Here is a 19833-nt window from a genome sequence, read left to right as displayed (position 1 = left end):
ATCGGAATTCAGTGAAGATTCTTCAATGGAAGTTTTTAAGTTACCTGGTTTTCATGGCATGGACCTTGACAATATTCAGTCAAACTTTCAAGTGTTTGGTTCACAAGAGCTACATTCTTCTCATTGATGTACAAGCCCAAAAGTCCTAGTCCACCTGTTGTACTTCCACAAATGCAATCTAAAAACTGAAGTGTCTCACATACTAGGTTGTAGTTGGTCTTGTTGTTCTGATTTCTTAAAAAGTTCTGAAAATAGGGGGGGAAACCCTTATGCATATGCAGACATCATATTAAACACGCTGGTTCAATTCAGTCAGGCATTATCCCAAACCATTGTTAAAGTAGCTTAATTATTGTAGTTTCATGTGATGTCTGAAGTGATATTCACTGCTTTGCCACCAACTGATAAACAAAAATTAGAAACCACAGTCTGAATAGGTTTTGTAAACTGTGGTCTGCACTTAGTATAATTTTGCATTATTGCATTATTGAATTGACAAACCATAGTTACGAACCGAAGAAGCTCCCTTACAGTGAGTTAAACTATTTATCTTTTTCAAAAAATCTTTTTTATTGGTTTTACAAATACAAAATACAAACAGAGAATAAAAAGTATATCTATATACTGTGAAGAGATTTTCCGAATCTCAAGACTCAATATTGTCAACAACGACTGACAGTGGCTCTCCAATGTTTCAGGCAAGGAAAGGGTCTCTCCTAGTCTGAACTGGAGATAATGGGAACTGAACCTGGATGCAAAAGGACCATTGCTCCACAGCTAGAAGCTGTGCTATCACAGAAGCAGGAGTGAATTTGGGATTTTTTTGGATTGGGGGTTGAGCAGATAGAAACCAGCTCTAAACCATGTTCTAAATTACAAAGCTTGCTCTAAAGTTCAAACCCATGGTTAGTGCAAATTATGGTCTGAACTGAGCCAATACTGAAAACAAATATAAGGAACAAACTGTCACAAATTAGCAAATTTTGCATTATCATAACTCTCCTCCAAATTAATTTCCAGGGTTGAAAATAAAAATACTAATGTCATTCAAATCAAGTAGTCCTATTTCTAGGGAGTAGCACTGAATTTTTAAAAAAGCTTTAAAGATTAAAACATGTTAGTACACTGGCTGCATAAATCATATCGACAAGTTTATTTCAGTTTTTAAGATAAATATGCTTCCTTATCATCACTTGTAGACAACAAAGTTTTAGTCAGAGTGGATTTATTGAAAACAATGGACCAAAGTTAGTCATGTTCAGCAGTGGCCACCGGTAATCTCCTGGCTTCCCAGATAGCAGGTTGCTGGTGTTTACTGAGGTACAGAGTGAGGTGCAGGGCACTTGGTGTGGCGTGTGGTAGTAGTCATTCTGGAATTCCCAGAATGAGGTCTCTCAGAAGCCATCATGCAAAATTTGGATACACTCTCTTAAGAGGTGTCCAAATCCATAGAGCACAAACAACTTTGCAAAACATATCGTAAAAAGGTAAAGGTACCCCTGCCCGTACGGGCCAGTCGTGTCCGACTCTAGGGTTGCGTGCTCATCTCGCTTAAGAGGCTGGGAGCCGACGCCGTCCGAAGACACTTCCGGGTCACGTGGCCAGCGTGACAAAGCTGCCTCTGGTGAGCCAGCACCAGCGCTGCACACGGAAACACCGTTTACCTTCCCGCTATAAAGCAGTACCTATTTATCTACTTGCACTTAGGGGTGCTTTCGAACTGCTAGGTGGGCAGGAGCTGGGACCGAACGACGGGAGCTCACCCCGCCGCGGGGATTCGAACCGCCGACCTTACGATCAGCAAGTCCTAGGCACTGAGGTTTTACCCACAGCGCCACCCGCATCCCTAAAATATATGGTAGGTTGTTTTAAACTATTTACATTTCAGTGAGATGTAGGGTAGAAAGCATGGGCTGCAAAATATCATACAAAATAGCTTCAAATCTCTATCAGATGTTTTAAGGCCTACTCATACAATGAGCTTCCTCCACTTGTATTACTTTCATACTTCTGTGGCGGCTACTCCTTTTGCAAGGTTAGGGATAAAAAGTCAAGAGCATACCTGAAGTTCTCGATTGTGATTCTCACATAATAACTGAAGAAACCTTAGTATTGGTTGCATAATCACAATAGCAGGACTCATTGTCATTTCTTCTGAAGATTTTTCATCTACATTCCCGGCATCTGTTCCAGCACTCATGAGATCTATTTCTGGGTCCATTTCTCGGCGGTATACGCAATAAGCTTTAGATGTTGCCATCGAGGCTTCTGTTAATTGCCCCTTCATTCCTTCTTTCAGATGCAGATTTGAATCTCTTACTATACATAAGATAACAAATGTATGATTATCATAAAATATAAATAATTGAGCTACACTCAAGTTCTTGTGTTTTTTAAAAAAAAAACCTGTAAAGCATTTTGATACAGAAATACATCATTAGAATTTGAAGTGATCCTTTATGATTCTATGAAGTGATTCTATGATGCTTTCGGCTTGTTGGTGTATCAGTAAAAAGGTGGTAGACTAACGACCTATATTATAGCAAAATCTTCCCAGCACATGGTGGCAGGCATGATTACGAGTCAAGAGTTTGGTAAGGAACACATTGAGAACTCAATCACATTGAGAACCCAGCCAACATTGAGCTGTGTGATAATTTAGGTCAGCTACAGTACATATATTTTGGATATCCATGCCACAGTTCTTAAACTTATCACTTTAGGGGTCTGATCCAGATAAACTACTTATCATATGATAAAATTATTCCTAGATTGTACCACATGTAGAAATTGCAAGAAACTCCTTGCACATATAAAACTTAATGTTAAGGAGGCTTCCAGCCTAGTCTTTGGCCTCTTTTGTGACATCAGTGTTAACCACAGTTACTAGTTTACAATGAACATACTGGGACTTCCGGAGTCGGCGCCATCGGCAATGGCGGATTCCCTCTAACTCGGAGGGAGACAGCTCTACGGAAATCGGGTCTTGCCGCTGCGGCGAAGCGGGGACCCTTCAAAAAACCACAGGCGGGTGAAGCCTGTGACAGTGGGACTCGGCGGGCACCTTCAGCGCCCCCCCAATTTGCAAAGGAACCCAGTTATGGGCTCCGGAGCGAAACGGGGTGAGCGGCGCGGTGCTAAGAGTCAATTGCTTCTTCCATGGAGTGAAGCCGCACAGCTGTTGTCGGAGAGCGCTGACTTTTTTCCTGTGACAATTCGGCTAGCAAAACAACTACCATGAGTAGGCTGAATTTAAAGTTTTGAAAATAAGGGAAGAAAAAGCACTAATTTGGTACCGAAAACGGGAAGGTGTAAACAGGAAGTCCGCCTTCCATTTCTTGTAAACAGATCAAAGCAAAGACTATTTAAACTAAGACCTGGAAAATCGCTTTAAAAGGACTTAAATCCTAACATCAAGACAAAAGATCTCCCTCCCTGAATTGCAGGAGAGGGGAGGGAAGAGGGAGAAGTATTTTTGCCTGCAAAAAGAGAGGAAAAAGAAACAAAGACTACCGCTTAATGCCTGGGAACGGGCTGTCAAGCGCTAATAAGATTGCCGTACTGTGAATCGCGCTGTTTATGGACATTGCAACCTTTTGACAGTTAACTCTGCAAGAGAGATACTTTTGATTCTGACTGGCTTCTCTGGACTTTAAAGAACTGTAAAGTAACTGAAATTGAAATTGAATTCTAACACAGAATCTATTGAGAAATTGCTGCAGGAATCTACTTTGACCCGAAAGACAGCTGAAGAAGCAAAGGGAAAAGCACTGGCCGTAGAGGAAAAGATACCACCGATATGTAGGCAACTTGAGGACCACAGGTCAATGTTATCTATGATTGAACTGAAGGAAAGACAGACAAATTTAAGGATCAGGGCGGTACCTGAACTTGAGAAAGATAACCTAAGTGACTTTCTTATGCATGAATTTGCAGACTTCTGGAACTTAGATTCAGAGAAGCAAGATTTCAAGATAGTAAGTGCTTTCAGGCTCGGAAGAGGGGGGAGAAAGAACAGGGTGAGAGACTGTTTGATTACCCTCCGAACAAAAGAGGAGAGAGACAAAATACTGAGTCTGCATTTTCAGAAGACCTTGGAAATACATCAATCAAGAGTGGAGATATTCAAAGACATTCCGAAATACCTTCTGGATCTTAGGTCTAACTACGGAGACCTGGTGACCCTATTGAGAAGTAATAGAATTGTTTTCAGGTGGGAATTCCCTCAAGGCCTATCCTTTCAAAGGAAGAAAGCTAAAAATAAGATCAGTGGAAGATAAAGAAAGATTTTTGAAAGATCACGGAGAAGATTTGCAGAAAGAATCTGAAGAAGAGCTAAGAGCACTAAAACCAGGAATATTAGATCACTATCATTTGGATTGGACAACTTAGAGAAAGTGATACCACCGACAGAACAAGAACAATTGCTGGGTGCAGTTGGAGGAAAAGCAAAGTAACCACGCCATGGCTCTGCAACTATTAAGCTGGAATATTAATGGTTTTAACTCCCCGGAGAAGAGGAAAAAAGTCTTTCATTTATTGAAAAAGGAACAATTGGACTTGATTTGTCTACAGGAAACACATGTGATAAGGCTGCATAGGAAAGTATTGATCAATAAAAGATTGGGTCAAGAGTTTATTTCATCAGACAAGGTAAAAAAAGAGGTGTAGTGATCTATGCAAAAGAGAGCCTATCACCGAAATTTATGTTTAAAGATGACCAAGAAAGATTTGTGGCAATTGAAATTCGAGTACAAGGAGAGAAATTTCTGATAGTAGGAGTTTATGCACCAAACAAGGGGAAATCGGAATTTTTTAAAAAGTTGCATGAGACATTGCTGGACTATATGGACTATAACATTATCATGATGGGAGATATGAATGGAGTGGTATCCACATATATGGACAAGGCACAGAGACAGGTAGTTACTAAGGATGGCAGACTACCAAAAACCTTTTTTGAGATGACTGATAACATGGACTTAATTAACATTTGGAGAACAAAGAATCCTTTGGGTAGAGAGGGAACTTTCTTCTCTGAAGCCAAAATGACATGGACAAGAATTGACCAAATCTGGATAACTAGAGGACTGGTTCCTAAGACTCGAAAAGTGGAAATTTGCCCTAAAACTTGCTCCGACCATAATGCTGTGAAAATGGAGATGAAACTAACACCAACAGGTTCCTTCAGATGGAGGATGAATGACACCCTGTTTAGAGATGAAGAGGTTACTAAGAAGGCCCAAAAAACCTTGAGAGACTATTTTGAGATAAATATGAACACTACCACTGAAAAAAGAGTAATCTGGGACGCAAGCAAAGCAGTTATGAGGGGGTTTCTAATTCAACAGAATGCAATAAAGAAGAGAACTCAAAATGAGAAAAAAGATAAAATTTTGGAAAAAATAAAAGAGGGTGAGAAGAAACTGAGAGTGAAACCAAAGTCACAAGAGATTCTGAGAGAAATAAAGTTATATCAAGTTCAATATATGAAAATGATGAATCAGGAAATAGAATGGAAAATTAAACAGATGAGACAAAGGACATTTGAATCGGCCAATAAATGTGGAAAACTGTTAGCTTGGCAAATGAAAAAAAGACAAAAACTTAACACCATTACTAACTTGGAAGTGGAAGGAAAGAATATTCAGAATCCAGTGGAAATTAGAAAATGTTTCCAGAGGTACTTTAAACAGTTATATACACAAGGGCCACAGAAAGAGTTCGATATAGACCAATTCTTAAAAACAAATGGACTACAAAAAATCTCTCAAGAAAACAAGTTAATGTTGAACTATAAAATCACAGAACAGGAGGTGGAAGGTGCCATCCAGAATATGCAGTTGGGCAAATCTCCAGGGCCGGATGGCTTAACCTCAAAATACTATAGATCTCCGAAAGATTGGATAATTCAACCACTAAAGGAGGTTTGTAATGAAATTTTGGAGGGGGGAAAAGCGCCAGAGTTGTGGAAGGAAGCTTATATTACACTTATACCGAAAACCGAGTCTGAAAAGACACAGCTTAAGAACTACCGCCCCATATCCCTGCTTAACGTGGATTACAAGTTTTTTGCAGACATTTTGGCTAAAAGACTAAAAAAAGTATTAGTGGAGGAGATACATAAAGACCAAGCTGGCTTTCTCCCGGGCAGACACTTGTCTGACAACACGAGAAATATAATTAATATTTTGGAAAAATTGCAAGTGAATATTAATACTAAAGCAGTCTTAATATTTCTAGATGAAGAGAAAGCCTTCGACAATATTTCTTGGAGTTTTATGAAGAAAAATCTTCAGGGGATGGGGGTTGGTCAAGGTTTTGAAAACGGTATAGGTGCAATTTACTCAGAACAAAAGGCCAAACTAATTGTTAACAATGTGGTGACAGAGGAATTTAAGACAGAGAAAGGGACACGACAAGGCTGCCTAATTTCCCCATTGCTCTTTATTTCGGTCCTGGAGGTTTTGCTAAATATGATCAGAAGGGACCGTTTGATTAAAGGTATACAGGTCGGAGCTAAACAGTACAAATTGAAAGCTTTTGCAGATGACTTAGTACTGACGTTACAGGAGCCAGAATCTAGTACTAAAAGAGTATTAGAATTGATTCAAGAATTTGGTCATGTGGCAGGATTTAAGTTGAACAAGTTAAAAACCAAGGTTCTTGAGAAAAACTTAACACCGATTGAGAAAGAGAGGTTTCAGAAGGAGACAGGTTTAACATTGGTTAAGAAAGTAAAATACCTGGGGGTTAACATGACCGCTAAGAACTTGAATTTATTTAAAGACAACTATGAGAAATGTTGGTCAGAAGTGAGAAAGGATCTAGAAATATGGTCAAATTTGAAGCTTTCCTTGTTAGGTTGAATTGCTGTTATAAAGATGAATGTATTGCCAAGAATGTTATTTTTGTTTCAATCATTGCAAATTTTGGACAAAATGGACTGTTTCAAGAAGTGGCAGAGAGACATTTCTAGATTTGTCTGGCAGGGCAAGAAGCCCAGAATAAAATTTAAAATATTAACTGATGTAAAGGAAAGAGGTGGATTCGCCCTGCCAGACCTTAAACTCTATTATGAATCAGCAGCATTCTGCTGGTTGAAAGAATGGCTGCTGCTTGAGAACACAGACATTTTAGATTTAGAAGGTTTTAATAACGTTTTTGGGTGGCATGCATATTTGTGGTATAACAAGGTTAAAGCACACAAAGCATTTAAAAACCATATTGTCAGGAAAGCATTGTTTAATGTCTGGATAAGATATAAGGACCTACTTGAAAATATAACCCCAAGGTGGTTGTCACCGATGGAAGCAAAGGCCCAGAAAAAGCTCAATATGGAGGCCAAATGGCCGAAATATTGGGAAATTCTGGAACAAGAAGGAGACAAACTAAAATTGCAGAGTTTTGAGAAACTAAAAGATAAAGTGCAAGATTGGCTTCATTATTATCAAATAAGGGAGGCTTACAATTTGGATAAAAAAATTGGCTTCCAGGTGGAAAAATCAAAATTGGAAACAGAACTGCTAGATCCCAAAACTAAGATACTTTCAAGAATGTATAACTTGCTGTTGAAATGGAACACTCAGGATGAAACGGTGAAATCTGCTATGATTAAATGGGCACAAGATGTTGGACATAACATTATGTTTGCTGACTGGGAACAGTTATGGACCACAGGTATGAAATTCACGGCATGTAATGCCTTAAGAGAGAATATTATGAAAATGATATACAGGTGGTACATGACACCAGTCAAGCTTGCAAAAATCTATCATTTGCCCAATAATAAATGTTGGAAATGTAAAGACAATGAAGGTACATTCTTTCACCTTTGGTGGACGTGCCCAAAGATTAAGGCTTTCTGGGAGATGATATATAATGAAATGAAAAAGGTATTTAAATATACCTTCTTGAAGAAACCAGAGGCCTTTCTCCTGGGCATGGTTGGCCAATTGGTGTTAAAGAAGGATAGAACTCTTTTTATGTACGCTATAACAGCAGCAAGAATACTTATTGCAAAGTATTGGAAGACACAAGGTTTACCCACTCTGGAAGAATGGCAGATGAAAGTGATGGACTATATGGAATTGGCGGAAATGACTGGCAGAATCCGAGACCAGGGAGAAGAGTCGGTGGAAGAAGATTGGAAGAAATTTAAGGACTATTTACAGAAACACTGCAAAATTAATGAATGTTAAAATGATGTCGGAATGAAATGAAGCGGTTTTAGCAACAATGTTAAAAAGGAGTATGTAAAAATGATTTGTTAATAGATGAAAATATAAGGTTATAATATGTTAAGATAAAGAACTAAGATAAAAACAAAGAGGGAAAGGATTTGCTGAATCAACTACTCGAAATGGAATACAAAAAAGGGAGGTGTGAGGAGGTCAGGGAAACAAGTGAATGAAAGGCAAGATATTGAAAGATGGACTTATTTTTTACTCTTTTTTCTTTTTTCTTTTTTTCTACTCTGTATTTTGTATTATTTGCTTTCTTTTCTTTATTTTCCTATTATTTTTGTAATCTTTTTTTGAAATTTGAATAAAATATCATTTAAAAAAAAATACAATGAACATACTGACCTTGCCTACTTTGTCCCTCCAGTAGTGTACAGAGAAGCAACCCATAATCTCTGGTTTAGTGTTAAGTAAGAACTGGGGATCATAGTTTGTTCTGCTCCAACAAACCACAAGCAGAAGGCTAAAAACAACTGTGGCTACAGATTATGGTTTGTTCAGAACAAAATGAACCATGGTCACACGTAATGCTAACCCAGGAACTATGGTTTGTTTCTCCCAAGCATTAGCAGGTGAGATCACTTTGGGGCCCTTCCAATCCTACAATTCTATTATTATATTTTTTCTTTCTTTTACATATGGTACTATTTAGTTTATTTTACTTCTGTTTTTTGAATTGATAGTGACTGATTTTGCACTGAAGGTTTGTGGTGAAATTTTATTATGTGGCATGTGGCATGTAAATATTTTGAACAAATGTTGAATGTGTCAGTAGTGAATATTAAAGCTGCCTGTGGTCAGCATTCCGTTGGGCGGAAGGGGTGAATGCTCATAATCAGCATTTCCTTAAAAACCTGGGCTGTGGCGAGCACAGGGAGCTCTTTTAAGATTAGCTTGCGGGTTGCATGGGCATTTGTTAGGATTCCTGGAATAATGAGCCTAAACACAGATGCCTCTCATGTCAGGAACATGGCTCACCAAAGGGCAGGGGAAGAATCAAACATAGAAATTAAGCTAAGTGAAAGAGGGACCTACTCTGCAGATGAGAGCTGGCTGACAGAGTCAAGAAAGCGTAGTTCGACCCCCCTTCTTGAGGAAGACACTGTTAGCTCTCAAGAAGTGGGAGCGTAGGAAGGCAGCCAGAGCGCTACTAGGCAATCAGCAGAAAAGCAGAGGTCTGAGACTGTGTCAAGTGAAAGTGGGGAGGGCAAAGGCCAGCCTCTCAGTCCCTGTTCTAGGAGATTGGATAAGATCAGAGGGCACAATGGGAAAGGCGGGAGTTTGATGTCCTTCCTGCTGTGGAAGGGGCAAAGACTCAGACTGACCAACTATCGTCAACACAAGCAGGTGAGAAGTCTGAATGTGTTTTGTTGTAAACAAACATACATAAGAGTCATTACTTCTTACTGGGGCTTGCTTGCCTGCCAGAGATCATTACATCTCATTAAGACCTCAAGGTCAGTGTCAAACAGTAATCAAAGACATATAATGGGAGCAGGTGCTGATTTCGTTGGGCGGAAGGGGTGAATGCTCATAATCAGCATTTCCTTAAAAACCTGGGCTGTGGCGAGCACAGGGAGCTCTCAGCATGGACGGTCAGCACCTGTTCGGACCTAGGAAGGTATTTTGCTTTCTCGCTCAGCCTGCTAAGATTTATGCGCAAGTGTTTCAGTCAGCTAGCTAGAGAAGATTGTTTTTGTTATTTTTTAGCCTCTGAGCAGTCTTAATTTGTATAATCACTTCAAGCTTTTCCTTTTTCAGAGTTTGTTCTAATAAGGTTTCTTGTATGTTTTTATGGAACTTGTTCTTGCTTGAGTTTCTGAACCCTCCAATCTTGACTACACTTTTTGAAGTGGGTCATTCATCACACTGCCCCACCAAATGCAGAAGTTGCCTTTATCCTGTTTCCCCCTACAAAAGGCTGTAGTTGTTTGGACTGTTCTGAGTCTGCAGTGAAATGAATGTTGGTGATGAAATACAGCCCCAGTTTTCTTTACCTCTCTTTTTTGAAACTGATACGGTCAGGTCATTGTTGTCATCATCTTTCTTTTTGCTGCTCAAATCAATTGTGTTCACTGTTACAGTTGATCGGATTTCCTGCTGGGCCATTTTCATTCTATCATACAGAACTTTGAAAAACTTTTCCGATTTTTTCTGCTCATTCAGTTGCTGGTAAAAGGAATACTGAAGGGGGAAAGTAACCTTTTAGATATCAGCAGATTAATAATGGGAAAATATTTGCTATCATAGTACTGGACATACAAATAACATATTACAGCTTGGCAAACAAAGACTATAGGTGGTAGTTAATAATGTCTTATGCCAGAGAAAAAGAAAGCCCACATACCTTTAGAAATGTGCTTTATTTCCAGATCTGCATAACAGAGTCATCAGGATGAAATTGTTACCACTAGTGAGCACTAGCAAAATGCAAGGCTAATAGGTTATTTCTAATGGTGCCAAATAAATATTGGCAATGTCACTCAGAACACAAGGAATTCCTTTGTTTTGTCAGATCAAGGTCCACCTAATCCTTCATTCTGAATCCTACAGTAGAGCCCTTCAGCTTTGGGTCACTAGATGTTGTTAGAGCACAATTCCCATAATTCTGTGGCAGCTTTGCCAATGACCAGAGATAGTCAAAGAACATCTGGGGACCCAAGGTTGAAGAAGGTTGTCCTACAGATACCCCTGGATGCTCACAACCAGAGTGTGAAGATAATGGCCCTTCCTTGTTGCTGGTCCCTAGCAGCTGCCTCTGAATGTGGAGGTTCTGGTTATGGATATGGTTCTGGATATGATTGCTAACAGCAATTTATAGACTCGCTCTCCATGAATTTGTGTAATCCCCTTTCCCAGGTCTAAATTGGATATGCCCATTGATTTCAATGGGCACATTGGATACAGCTCACAGTATTCTAAATATGGCCACACCATATTTATAATACTTTTAAGTCCTTTTCCTAATAAATCCAACACTAGGTTTTACGTCATCACCGCCTCTGCACACTGAGTCAGTGTTTCAATGAGCTTTTCATCATAGTCACAATGAGGTTTTTTCCTGGTGCACATTCCTGGCTCAGATCAAGTTATTCAGACTGAAACCTTTCTTTAAATTAATTGATTAACAAGCAGGGCTGGCACCAGACCCTCACCAACCCGTAGCACTGGAAGAAGATACAAGGCACTCTGAGGGCATGTGCATATATACATAATCAGAGAAATCAAGCCCCTGTGGAATTACACTAACCTATTTTGGTTAGACATACCATCTTCCCTGCAGCATCAAGCTCAGAGGAAACCAATTCTGTCAACGTTCAGCAGGTGCTGACCATGCTCAGCATTTAATTGGCTGGACCAGATGCCAGCACTAAGCCACCTCCCCTTCCTCAGTCAAAAGAGCAAAAAACTGATAAAAAGCAACAACAGATCTGCCATGCAAGTGTGATATTTGGAAGGGCATTAGAGGGGAAAGAGCAGACGGTCTGCTAAAGCATGAGGGGAAGAGTACAGACATGCTGAATGGTAGGGGCTGAGGGGTCTTCAGGACCCCCAAATTTTTCAAGGAGGGGGCTGGGCTCCTCCAAAATCCTGTGGCCCGCTCTGCCTCCCTGCCAATATTGCACGGGGAGGAGAAGCCAGAGCCCAGCGGCCCCACTCTGCCTCCTCCTCACGCGGGGAGGAGCAGGCTGAGCATGGAGCCCATTTCTCACCAGGTCCGTGCGAACACCATCATTACAGCGGCAAGATACCTGTGCGTCCTGATCTGGCGAGTGAGTGCTCGGTGGGGGCGGGACATGTCACATGACATGCAACGTGACTCATCACATGACATGCCCCCACAATGGGGGGGGCAACTTGATGCCCTTGGAAGAGTAAAAGCCCTAGAGTGGCAGGCAATGCATGTCTCAGGAGTGAAGGCAAAGGGAAGAGAAGCTCACCTTGAAATGCATTGACTCCTGCTTGTGCATTTCTCTGTGTGCACCCTTAAGTTGTTTTCATATTTGAACAGGTTTTCAATATAGACAGAAAGAACAAAGCAATACCAAGTAAGTACCTGGATCTGTGTGTTTCCACCTTCAAGCAATGCAATCCCAAGCAGGATGGCTTCAGAGAATATCCTGTCATTTTTGGTACTAACTATGACATCCGTGACAAGTTCTGATGCGCCTTCTTTATCCAGAAGGCACTGAATATCTTGCATTGAAACACCAGACTTATCTGAATCTTGTCCTGAAAAGCTACCTGGAATAAGATAAGATAAAATAAAATAAAATAAAAGCCAAGATTCAGATACATTCATTCTGAAATCAAATCATTCCTAGGTAAGTATAATTGCCTAATTTTCTTGTATTCAATATCTGGCTATAACACTTGTGGACACACTATTATACTAACATACTAACATAAGAGAGTGCCACTTTTAAAAATAAAAGTAATCAAATAATCAACAGATTCTAATATGAATCAGGGCTAAGCTCTAAAACACAGGAGGGAAATGAAAATGAGAGCCATTCTCAGCATGTATAAAGTGCGCTACCCCAGGAGATATGCTGACTTGAGTGTCCTTGTTTTTTATGTAAAATTCTAAATCCCTGTGGTCCACAAATATGCTTTAGATTTACTAATGAAGAATGCATGTTCAAGAAATCTTAACTTGTTGTGCTTGTGAAGGCACAACTAAACTGGATTGAGTAACTGTAAGTATCCATCTTTTCTGGGGTGGGGTGGGGGCAGACCATAGATCTGTGGTAGTGTACATTTTTTGCAAAGCATGCACTCTGGAGCAGAGGTGGACAAACAGTCTGACTTGTAGCTTCCTGTGCCCCACTTTTCCTTTTGAACGTAAGAGGAGCTTTGCAAGATCAAGGAAATGTCTACCTCAACTGGCTTTCTTTGTTAGAAGATAAGCTACCAGCACAGGTGCTGCTATGGGATTCATCAGAAATAGGTCTATGCTCCTCCAAGAGATTGTTGTAAACTTTTGACCTAACCTGGCTCTACTTTAACTGCCCCATGTCCTGTAAATCTAATGTTAGTGGCAAGGTCAAGGCTGTGTGCATTCTGCCACTGTACAAAACCAAAGCATGCTGGATGCAGAATTCAACTTCCTGGGGATTTCAGCTTTTATTTTATTTTATTTTTAAAAATGCACATAAATTAGCTAAAAGTAGTCATTAGTCTCACTTAAATCAATAACATTTATGCTAGTTGTGACTAATTGCTGCTGCACTGTGCTCCAAGTTTCTAGTCTTCATGGCTTTGCAGAGAGGCCTGAAAGTATATGAAAAATGTCATAAAGATTTTCAGTGTTCAGGAAGCAGGGGCTTCAATGGCCACCAAATAGTTTCCCCCACTTTACTGGGAAATAACATAAATATGAATTAAGCAAAATAATTAAAACATCGAAATTGGCTTAACATGTTTAGTTTACAGAGGTCACAAATTTTAGTTTTGTCTTCTTGCAAAATTAGTGCAATTTTTGTATCAATACAGTTAAGTTCGTTTATAAATTTGTTCCTGCCTTGGTAATGGACTGGATGAGAGCCAACAAACAGAAACTCAATCCAGATAAGACTGAGGCACTGTTAGTGAGGGGTTCCCTAGACCAGATGGGTGGGAGGTCACCTGCTCTTGATGGGGTTACCCTCCCTCTGAAGGAGCGGGTACACAGCTTGAGGGTCCTCCTGGATCCTTTGCTCCCACTCGAGGCTCAGGTGGCCTCAGTGGCCCGGAGTGCCTTCCATCAGCTTCGGCTAGTGGCTCACCCTATCTGGGATAGCCTAACTACTGTTGTCTATGCCTATACATAGGGCTGCCTCTGAAGATGGTTCAGAAACTTCAGGTACTGCAGAATTCAGTGGCAAGGTTGCTCACCGGAGCAAGATGGCTTGAGCATATTGCACCAATCCTGGTTCGACTGTACAAGTTATCAATTCGTTTCTGAGCCCAATTCAAAGTTCTGGTTTTGACCTATAAAGCCTTAAACAGATCAGGACTGCAATACTTCTTTCCATATGAAACTACCCAGTCCCTGAAAATGATCTGAGGCCCTTCTTCATATGCCTCCTTCTCGAGAGGTGCAGAGGGTGGCAACACAAGAACGGGCCTTCTCTGCAGTGGCTCCCCATCTATAGAATGCTCTCCCCAGGGAAGTTTGCCTGTTGCCTTCTCTCCAGGCAAAAATGTTACTTTTTAACCAGGCCTTTGGTTGATTTGATTGACATCCTATGTCCTTTTAAAATGGGGGGGTGTTGTTTTTATTTTGATTATGTCTTTTGTGGTTTTATATTTGATTTTAGTCTGTGACCTGCCCTGAGACCTCCTGGTATATAAATTCAATAAATAATAATAAGTACATTTAGGCCAAAATCCAGTGTGGCACTGAAGGTGCTTAAGCCTGCTGAAATCAATGGACTTAAGTATGCTGCACTCTCTGTTGGAGGGTGACATTGATTTTAAAATTAATCTTAGTGCTGAATGCACTAAGTTCTGTGTAAGGCTTTCAGGTCAGGTCAGGCAAGGTCAGGTCAGGTCAGGTCAAAGCTAAGCACTTTAACCCTGTAATCTGATACCTTACTTATCTGAAAGTAAGTTCCACACTGTGTGTGCAACCCTTCACACTCCAGGGACTAAATCCCATTGAAGTCAATGGGGGTCAAAATTAAGCAGACATGTACAAGATTTCACAGAACATATTTGGTTTCCTGCACTGAATCAAGCCACAGTCCCCCTTGGTTTCAATAGGAGAGTTACATTCTCTCATGGAAATCAAAGGGTGTGTATGCTTGATTTTTCAAATTGCATTTTTCCTTGCTTGAGACATATTCCATTTTGAACAGAAATAGTTTCTTATTGTAGATGTTCAACAACTGATTTGTTAATTATAATTATTTGCCGTACCTCCTCCTTGCATTGCTTTGCTGTAGTTGCTGGACAGAGGACCGTTGACACTGGTTCCATAGTCACCTTTAAAATAGCGATTGAGAAGTATTTTCCTCAGGTTGCTACCCTTTAAGAAGATAAAAACAGTAGGAAAAGTCACAGCTTTTGGTAAACACACCAGTAAGTAGTTTCATAGTCTTAGCTCTTTTGTTACCAGTGGCCTATAGCTCAGCAGTAGAACATCTGCTTTGCATGCAGAAGGACCCCATCCCCATCCCCATCCCAGCATCTCTAGGCAGGGCCTGGAATGTCTCCTGTCTGAAACTCTGGAGAGCTACTGCCTGTCAGCATAGACAATACGGAGCTAGATGGACCAAAAAATGTGACTCAAGATAAGGCAGCCCCCTATGCTCTTTTCATGCTCAGAATCCACAGGAAGATCTAATTCCTCCCATTCATATGCACCTAGTCACATACAGCCAGGAGGTGCATATATGAGCTATGAAAGAGGGAGGGTAGAGGAGCTGCTTCAGGTTGTGGCAGATGTTCTTCTGGAGACACCTAGTCTGGTGGTCCCTGGGGATTTTAACAACCATGCCAACATGACCCTACAAGGGGCTGCTCAAGACTTCATGGAAAGCATAGCCTCCATGGGGCTGCTCCTGAATAAATCTGGCCCTACTCTTAGCCGCAGACATGCCTTAGATCTGGTGTTTAGCGCTTTGGGCATGAGTTTGTTCAATTAAGTGGAACAAAAGAAGTGTCATGGTTAGATCACTTCCTGGTGCAACTAGACTTCTCAGTGACCTTCCCCGATGCAGGGAGGTGGGACCGATTTGAATGGTCTGCTCTCACCACTTAGTGGATCCAAATGATTTTCAGAGAGTGGTAGGGGATGTATTATCCCGTGCTGATGGCCTCTCAGCTGATTCCCTGGTGGTACGCTGGAATGCGGAGATAACCAGAGCTAATGACTGTCTGGGTAGGATTGGCAAGGATCAAGAAGACAGGTGATTGGTTTCACTCATCCAAGCAGCCTATCCACATTCTCTGAGATAACTTTATCTGCAGAAAAACTTTACAAAATCATTGCAGGAGATCTTGGGGCCCTCACTACAGTGATTTTGCTCAGATTCAGAAAAGGGTAGACTCCACCGTGGTGCAAGGCTGTGGAGGGAGAATGCCAGAGCTCTGTCTAGTCAAGTTGTATGGGATCAATTTCAACCTGTTACCTCTGAGGATATGTTGCTTGGACAAGTGAAACCAATCACCTGCCTTTTTGATCCTTGCCCATCCTGGCTCATAAAATCGATCCTTCTTTAAGTGGGCCCATCCAGGCCCACTTAAAGAAGAGGTTATTAAAAAAATATCTCTGGGCCAGGCATTATAGCCAATTATTGCCCAGTCTCAAATCTTCCATTCCTGGGCAAGTTGATTGAGTGTGTGATCACTGAACAACTCCAGGCATGTCTGGAGGATGTGGACCATTTGGATCCCTCCCAATCAGGATTCAGACCCCATCATGGGACTGAAACCACCTTGGTATCTCTGGTTGATGATCTCAGTAGCGGAGGAACCCTCTCCGGCACCCAGGGTGTGGCAGCCCATACGGACTGCGCACGCACGGCATCCCATACAGTCTCCATGCGAGAGGCAGCCTGTACAGATGCCCATATGGACGGCGTGCAAGAGCAGCAGCCTGTACGGACTGTGCACACCCTTGGCTGCTCTATAGCTGGAGGGAGGCAGGGGCCATCTTGTCACCCCCCCCAGAGTGGCACCCGGGGCAGTCTGCCTCGGTGATCTCCAGCAGGCTAGGAACAGAGGTGAAAGCTGTTTCTTGGTTCTGCTGGATCTCTCAGTGACTTTGGATACCATGGTATCAAACTATGGTATCCTTCTGGAATGTCTAGAAGAGTTGGGAGGTGCGGGCATTGTTATGCAGTGGCTCCATGCCTTCCTCCTGGGCTGTGTCCAGAAAGTGGAGTTGGGAGATGAGTGTCTGAACCCCTGGACACTCACTTGTGGAGTGCCTCAGCGCTCTTTCCTCTCCCGCAAGCTTTTTAACATCTAAATGAAGCTGCTGGGAGAGATCATCAGGAGGTTTGGGCTGGGTGTTCACTAGTATGCGGATTATACTCAGCTCTACCTCTCCTTTAAACTGGAACCAGTGAAGGTGGTGAATGTCCTGTGTGATGTTCTATGATTCAATGATACTCTGAGTAGGACTTGGAGACCTATACATCCCACATGCCTCTGCATGAACAAAGACTGCACCCTAGTGGTTTTCAACCCTGGGGTGCCTTGAATGATGGTCAGGGTACCGCAGGTAACACCAACCTCTGTCCCTCTTTCCTTCCCTCCCTCCTCTGATGCCCTCTCATGTCTCTGCTTCCCAAAGGCTGGCACAGCTGTTTATTGCAGCAGCCCTGGCAATAAGCTTCACTGGCGAATGGTGCCTTTGGGAGGCACCTTTCTTTGGGGAAGAGGGAAGTGGTAGCTCACAGACCAGGGGTGGCAGCAGCAGGGGAGGAGAGAGGAGGCTGAGGGAACACTCCGCAAGGGAGGGTGTTTGGAAAAGGTGAGAAGCTGCCAGCTCTGCAGGCAAGGGATGACATAACTGGGTTCCTGAGCCCCACAGGGGAGCCGCAGAAAGAATGGAGTTGGCTTAGGGAGCCATGGACTCAAAGAGGCCAAAAACCTCTGCTGTACCCAATAACAGTGGTCTTCAACTGATGGGCCATGGCCTGATCCAAGGTGGGTTGCAACAGTAGCTAAGCAAATTAATAGCAATGACAATGAGAAAGCAAACATACATCATGTTCATCTCAGTGCTTTTATTCACAGTTAGGAACACAAGTTCTCCCCATCTGCTGGTCACAGTGATTAGAATGACGTCTAGAACGCTTAGCATTATATGTGTGTGGAATGTAAATAGCGCTCAGCTGACTCGAAGTTCTTATGTAACAACAGTAGGAGACATAGTATAGCTTTGAAGAGACGGCATAAGAGTCTTATTGTTACCCATTAATACCATTCTTTTGTCGCTGACAATAGTTGCAAGGGATATAAACAAAGGCTCAGGGAAGCAACAGTAATTTATATGTGGTTTTAAAGAGTTCTAAGAAACAAGCTCATTGACAGCAAGGGACAAATATTTCTAGGAGGAAAATAATGTTTCAGTGTAAGTCAAGAAGAGGAAATAAAAATTTTGACCCCTGCATTCAGTTTTAAACAAAATCATTTCTCTTTCATTTTATGTTACAGCAGTACAAGTAGCCAAATATTATTTTAAAAATAATAATAATACAGTGCATATTATTTCTATATAACATGTACACTGGTACACTGCATATGAACATAAGAAGAGCCCTGCTCAATCACAGCATAGCTTGCCTCCAGAAAATCCACACATGGAGTCTGGGAGCAATGGCTATCTCCAAGCATGACTATCTCCAAGTCTTCAGCAGCTGGCATTTAGCATTATGCTAACTCTGAAAATGGAAGGTGAATTCCTCTTGCTCCTGGCTACGGCCAAGGCTTTTTTTTACAGCTGCAATTCAGTTCCAGCACCTCTCAGGTGGACACCATTGCCATTATAAGAGAACAAAGGAGGTGTTCATGATGAGTTCTGGTACCTCTTTTTCTAGAAAATAGCACTGGCTACAGCTCATGGTTAGTGAGGAGAGAGCTTAACCATGAGTCTGGGATCAGACACCATGCTCAGCTTAGCTCAATGTGGTGAAGCTGTAAAAAGGACAAAGAAGGGCGGGGGGAAGCAGCTGCAAGCATCCCTCTAGAAGCTCACATATTTGTGTAGTCCTGGTAAACCTTACTCACTGTCTTGCCAGAAATCTTCGGGAAGGAAAGAACTAAGGAGTAAACCCTACACAAATCCAAAGTGAAATCCCTAAGCTGGTTGGATTGTACACCTTGTACACCTTATACACCTTCTTCCGGCAACTCCTGCAGCCAAGCTGGTGCCAAACATATTGCTCTGCTTCCCTTTGGACCACATCAGCCACGCCGACAGGGGGATCTCCTGGCAACAGCTAAAATATACCTATTCCTCGAAATATGTACCATGTGATTATTTTTGGAGGGGGGGGCAGTAGGAAACTCTAGCCCTCTGAACGTTTACACAAACGTAAATTGCAGAGTGTCCTGGGAGGTAGGGGCTTACTCCCGCCTAGAAAGTGTAGGATGGAATCCTGAACCCCTTGATAACTTTTAGAACATGTCCTTCAGTTTGTGACAAACACTGGGGCTCCAGCCTTGGGAAGGTGCACCAAAAGGAGCAGTAACTGGCCCAATCAAACAGATTTGAGCCTCCCTCCCACTGGTTCTCCTCGCCATTGTGGTTCCCACCCTGCCTTCGCCAGCAACTTGCTGATCCAGATTTCTCGCTTTCCTCCCCACAGACAAGGTGATTAGAGGAAACTTGTGGCTGAGCGAGGATGGCTGAAAGGCCTCCTTCATTAAAGGGGACGGGGCTGCAGGTCTCATGAGGGGAAGGGGACAAGTTCTCTTTTTGAGCAATGATGCTCTCTCTATCCCAGTTTGAATGCCTCCGGAGGGGCAGTTGCGCTGAGGGCTCAGTCAGCGGGTGGGACTGTCACCCCCTTCACTGTCAACAAGTGGTGGGGAAAGGAGAAGTAGTTTCTCGGGAGAGAAGGACTGAGGGAGAAATGGGAGGCTTTCAACT

General features: G+C 42.0%; 1 protein-coding gene and 1 long non-coding RNA gene across 8 annotated transcripts in view; one reads left to right on the top strand and one right to left on the bottom strand.

The window, feature by feature from the left end:
- Positions 1-19833, bottom strand: part of ITPR2 (inositol 1,4,5-trisphosphate receptor type 2) — a 334430-nt gene that overhangs the window by 78477 nt on the left and 236120 nt on the right. For 6 of the 7 annotated variants that reach the window (XM_083574843.1, XM_083574846.1, XM_083574844.1 and 3 more), the window contains 5 exons: positions 15147-15255; positions 12301-12488; positions 10241-10427; positions 2063-2319; positions 45-245 (listed from right to left, as the gene is read on the bottom strand). In XM_083574843.1, coding sequence (XP_083430969.1) covers positions 45-245; positions 2063-2319; positions 10241-10427; positions 12301-12488; positions 15147-15255 — 942 coding nt within the window. The remainder of the gene's footprint in view (positions 1-44; positions 246-2062; positions 2320-10240; positions 10428-12300; positions 12489-15146; positions 15256-19833) is intronic. The other variant, XM_083574847.1, reaches the window with a different exon arrangement.
- Positions 8595-12346, top strand: LOC310744293. Its single transcript, XR_014539503.1, has 3 exons — positions 8595-8815; positions 9209-9590; positions 12256-12346. It is a non-coding gene; the product is annotated as an uncharacterized lncRNA (long non-coding RNA).

This window comes from Podarcis filfolensis, assembly GCF_964270895.1.
Source record: "Podarcis filfolensis genome assembly, chromosome: 10".
NCBI classification, from domain to species: Eukaryota; Metazoa; Chordata; class Lepidosauria; order Squamata; family Lacertidae; genus Podarcis; species Podarcis filfolensis.
This window is presented reverse-complemented; position numbering and strand designations above follow the sequence as displayed.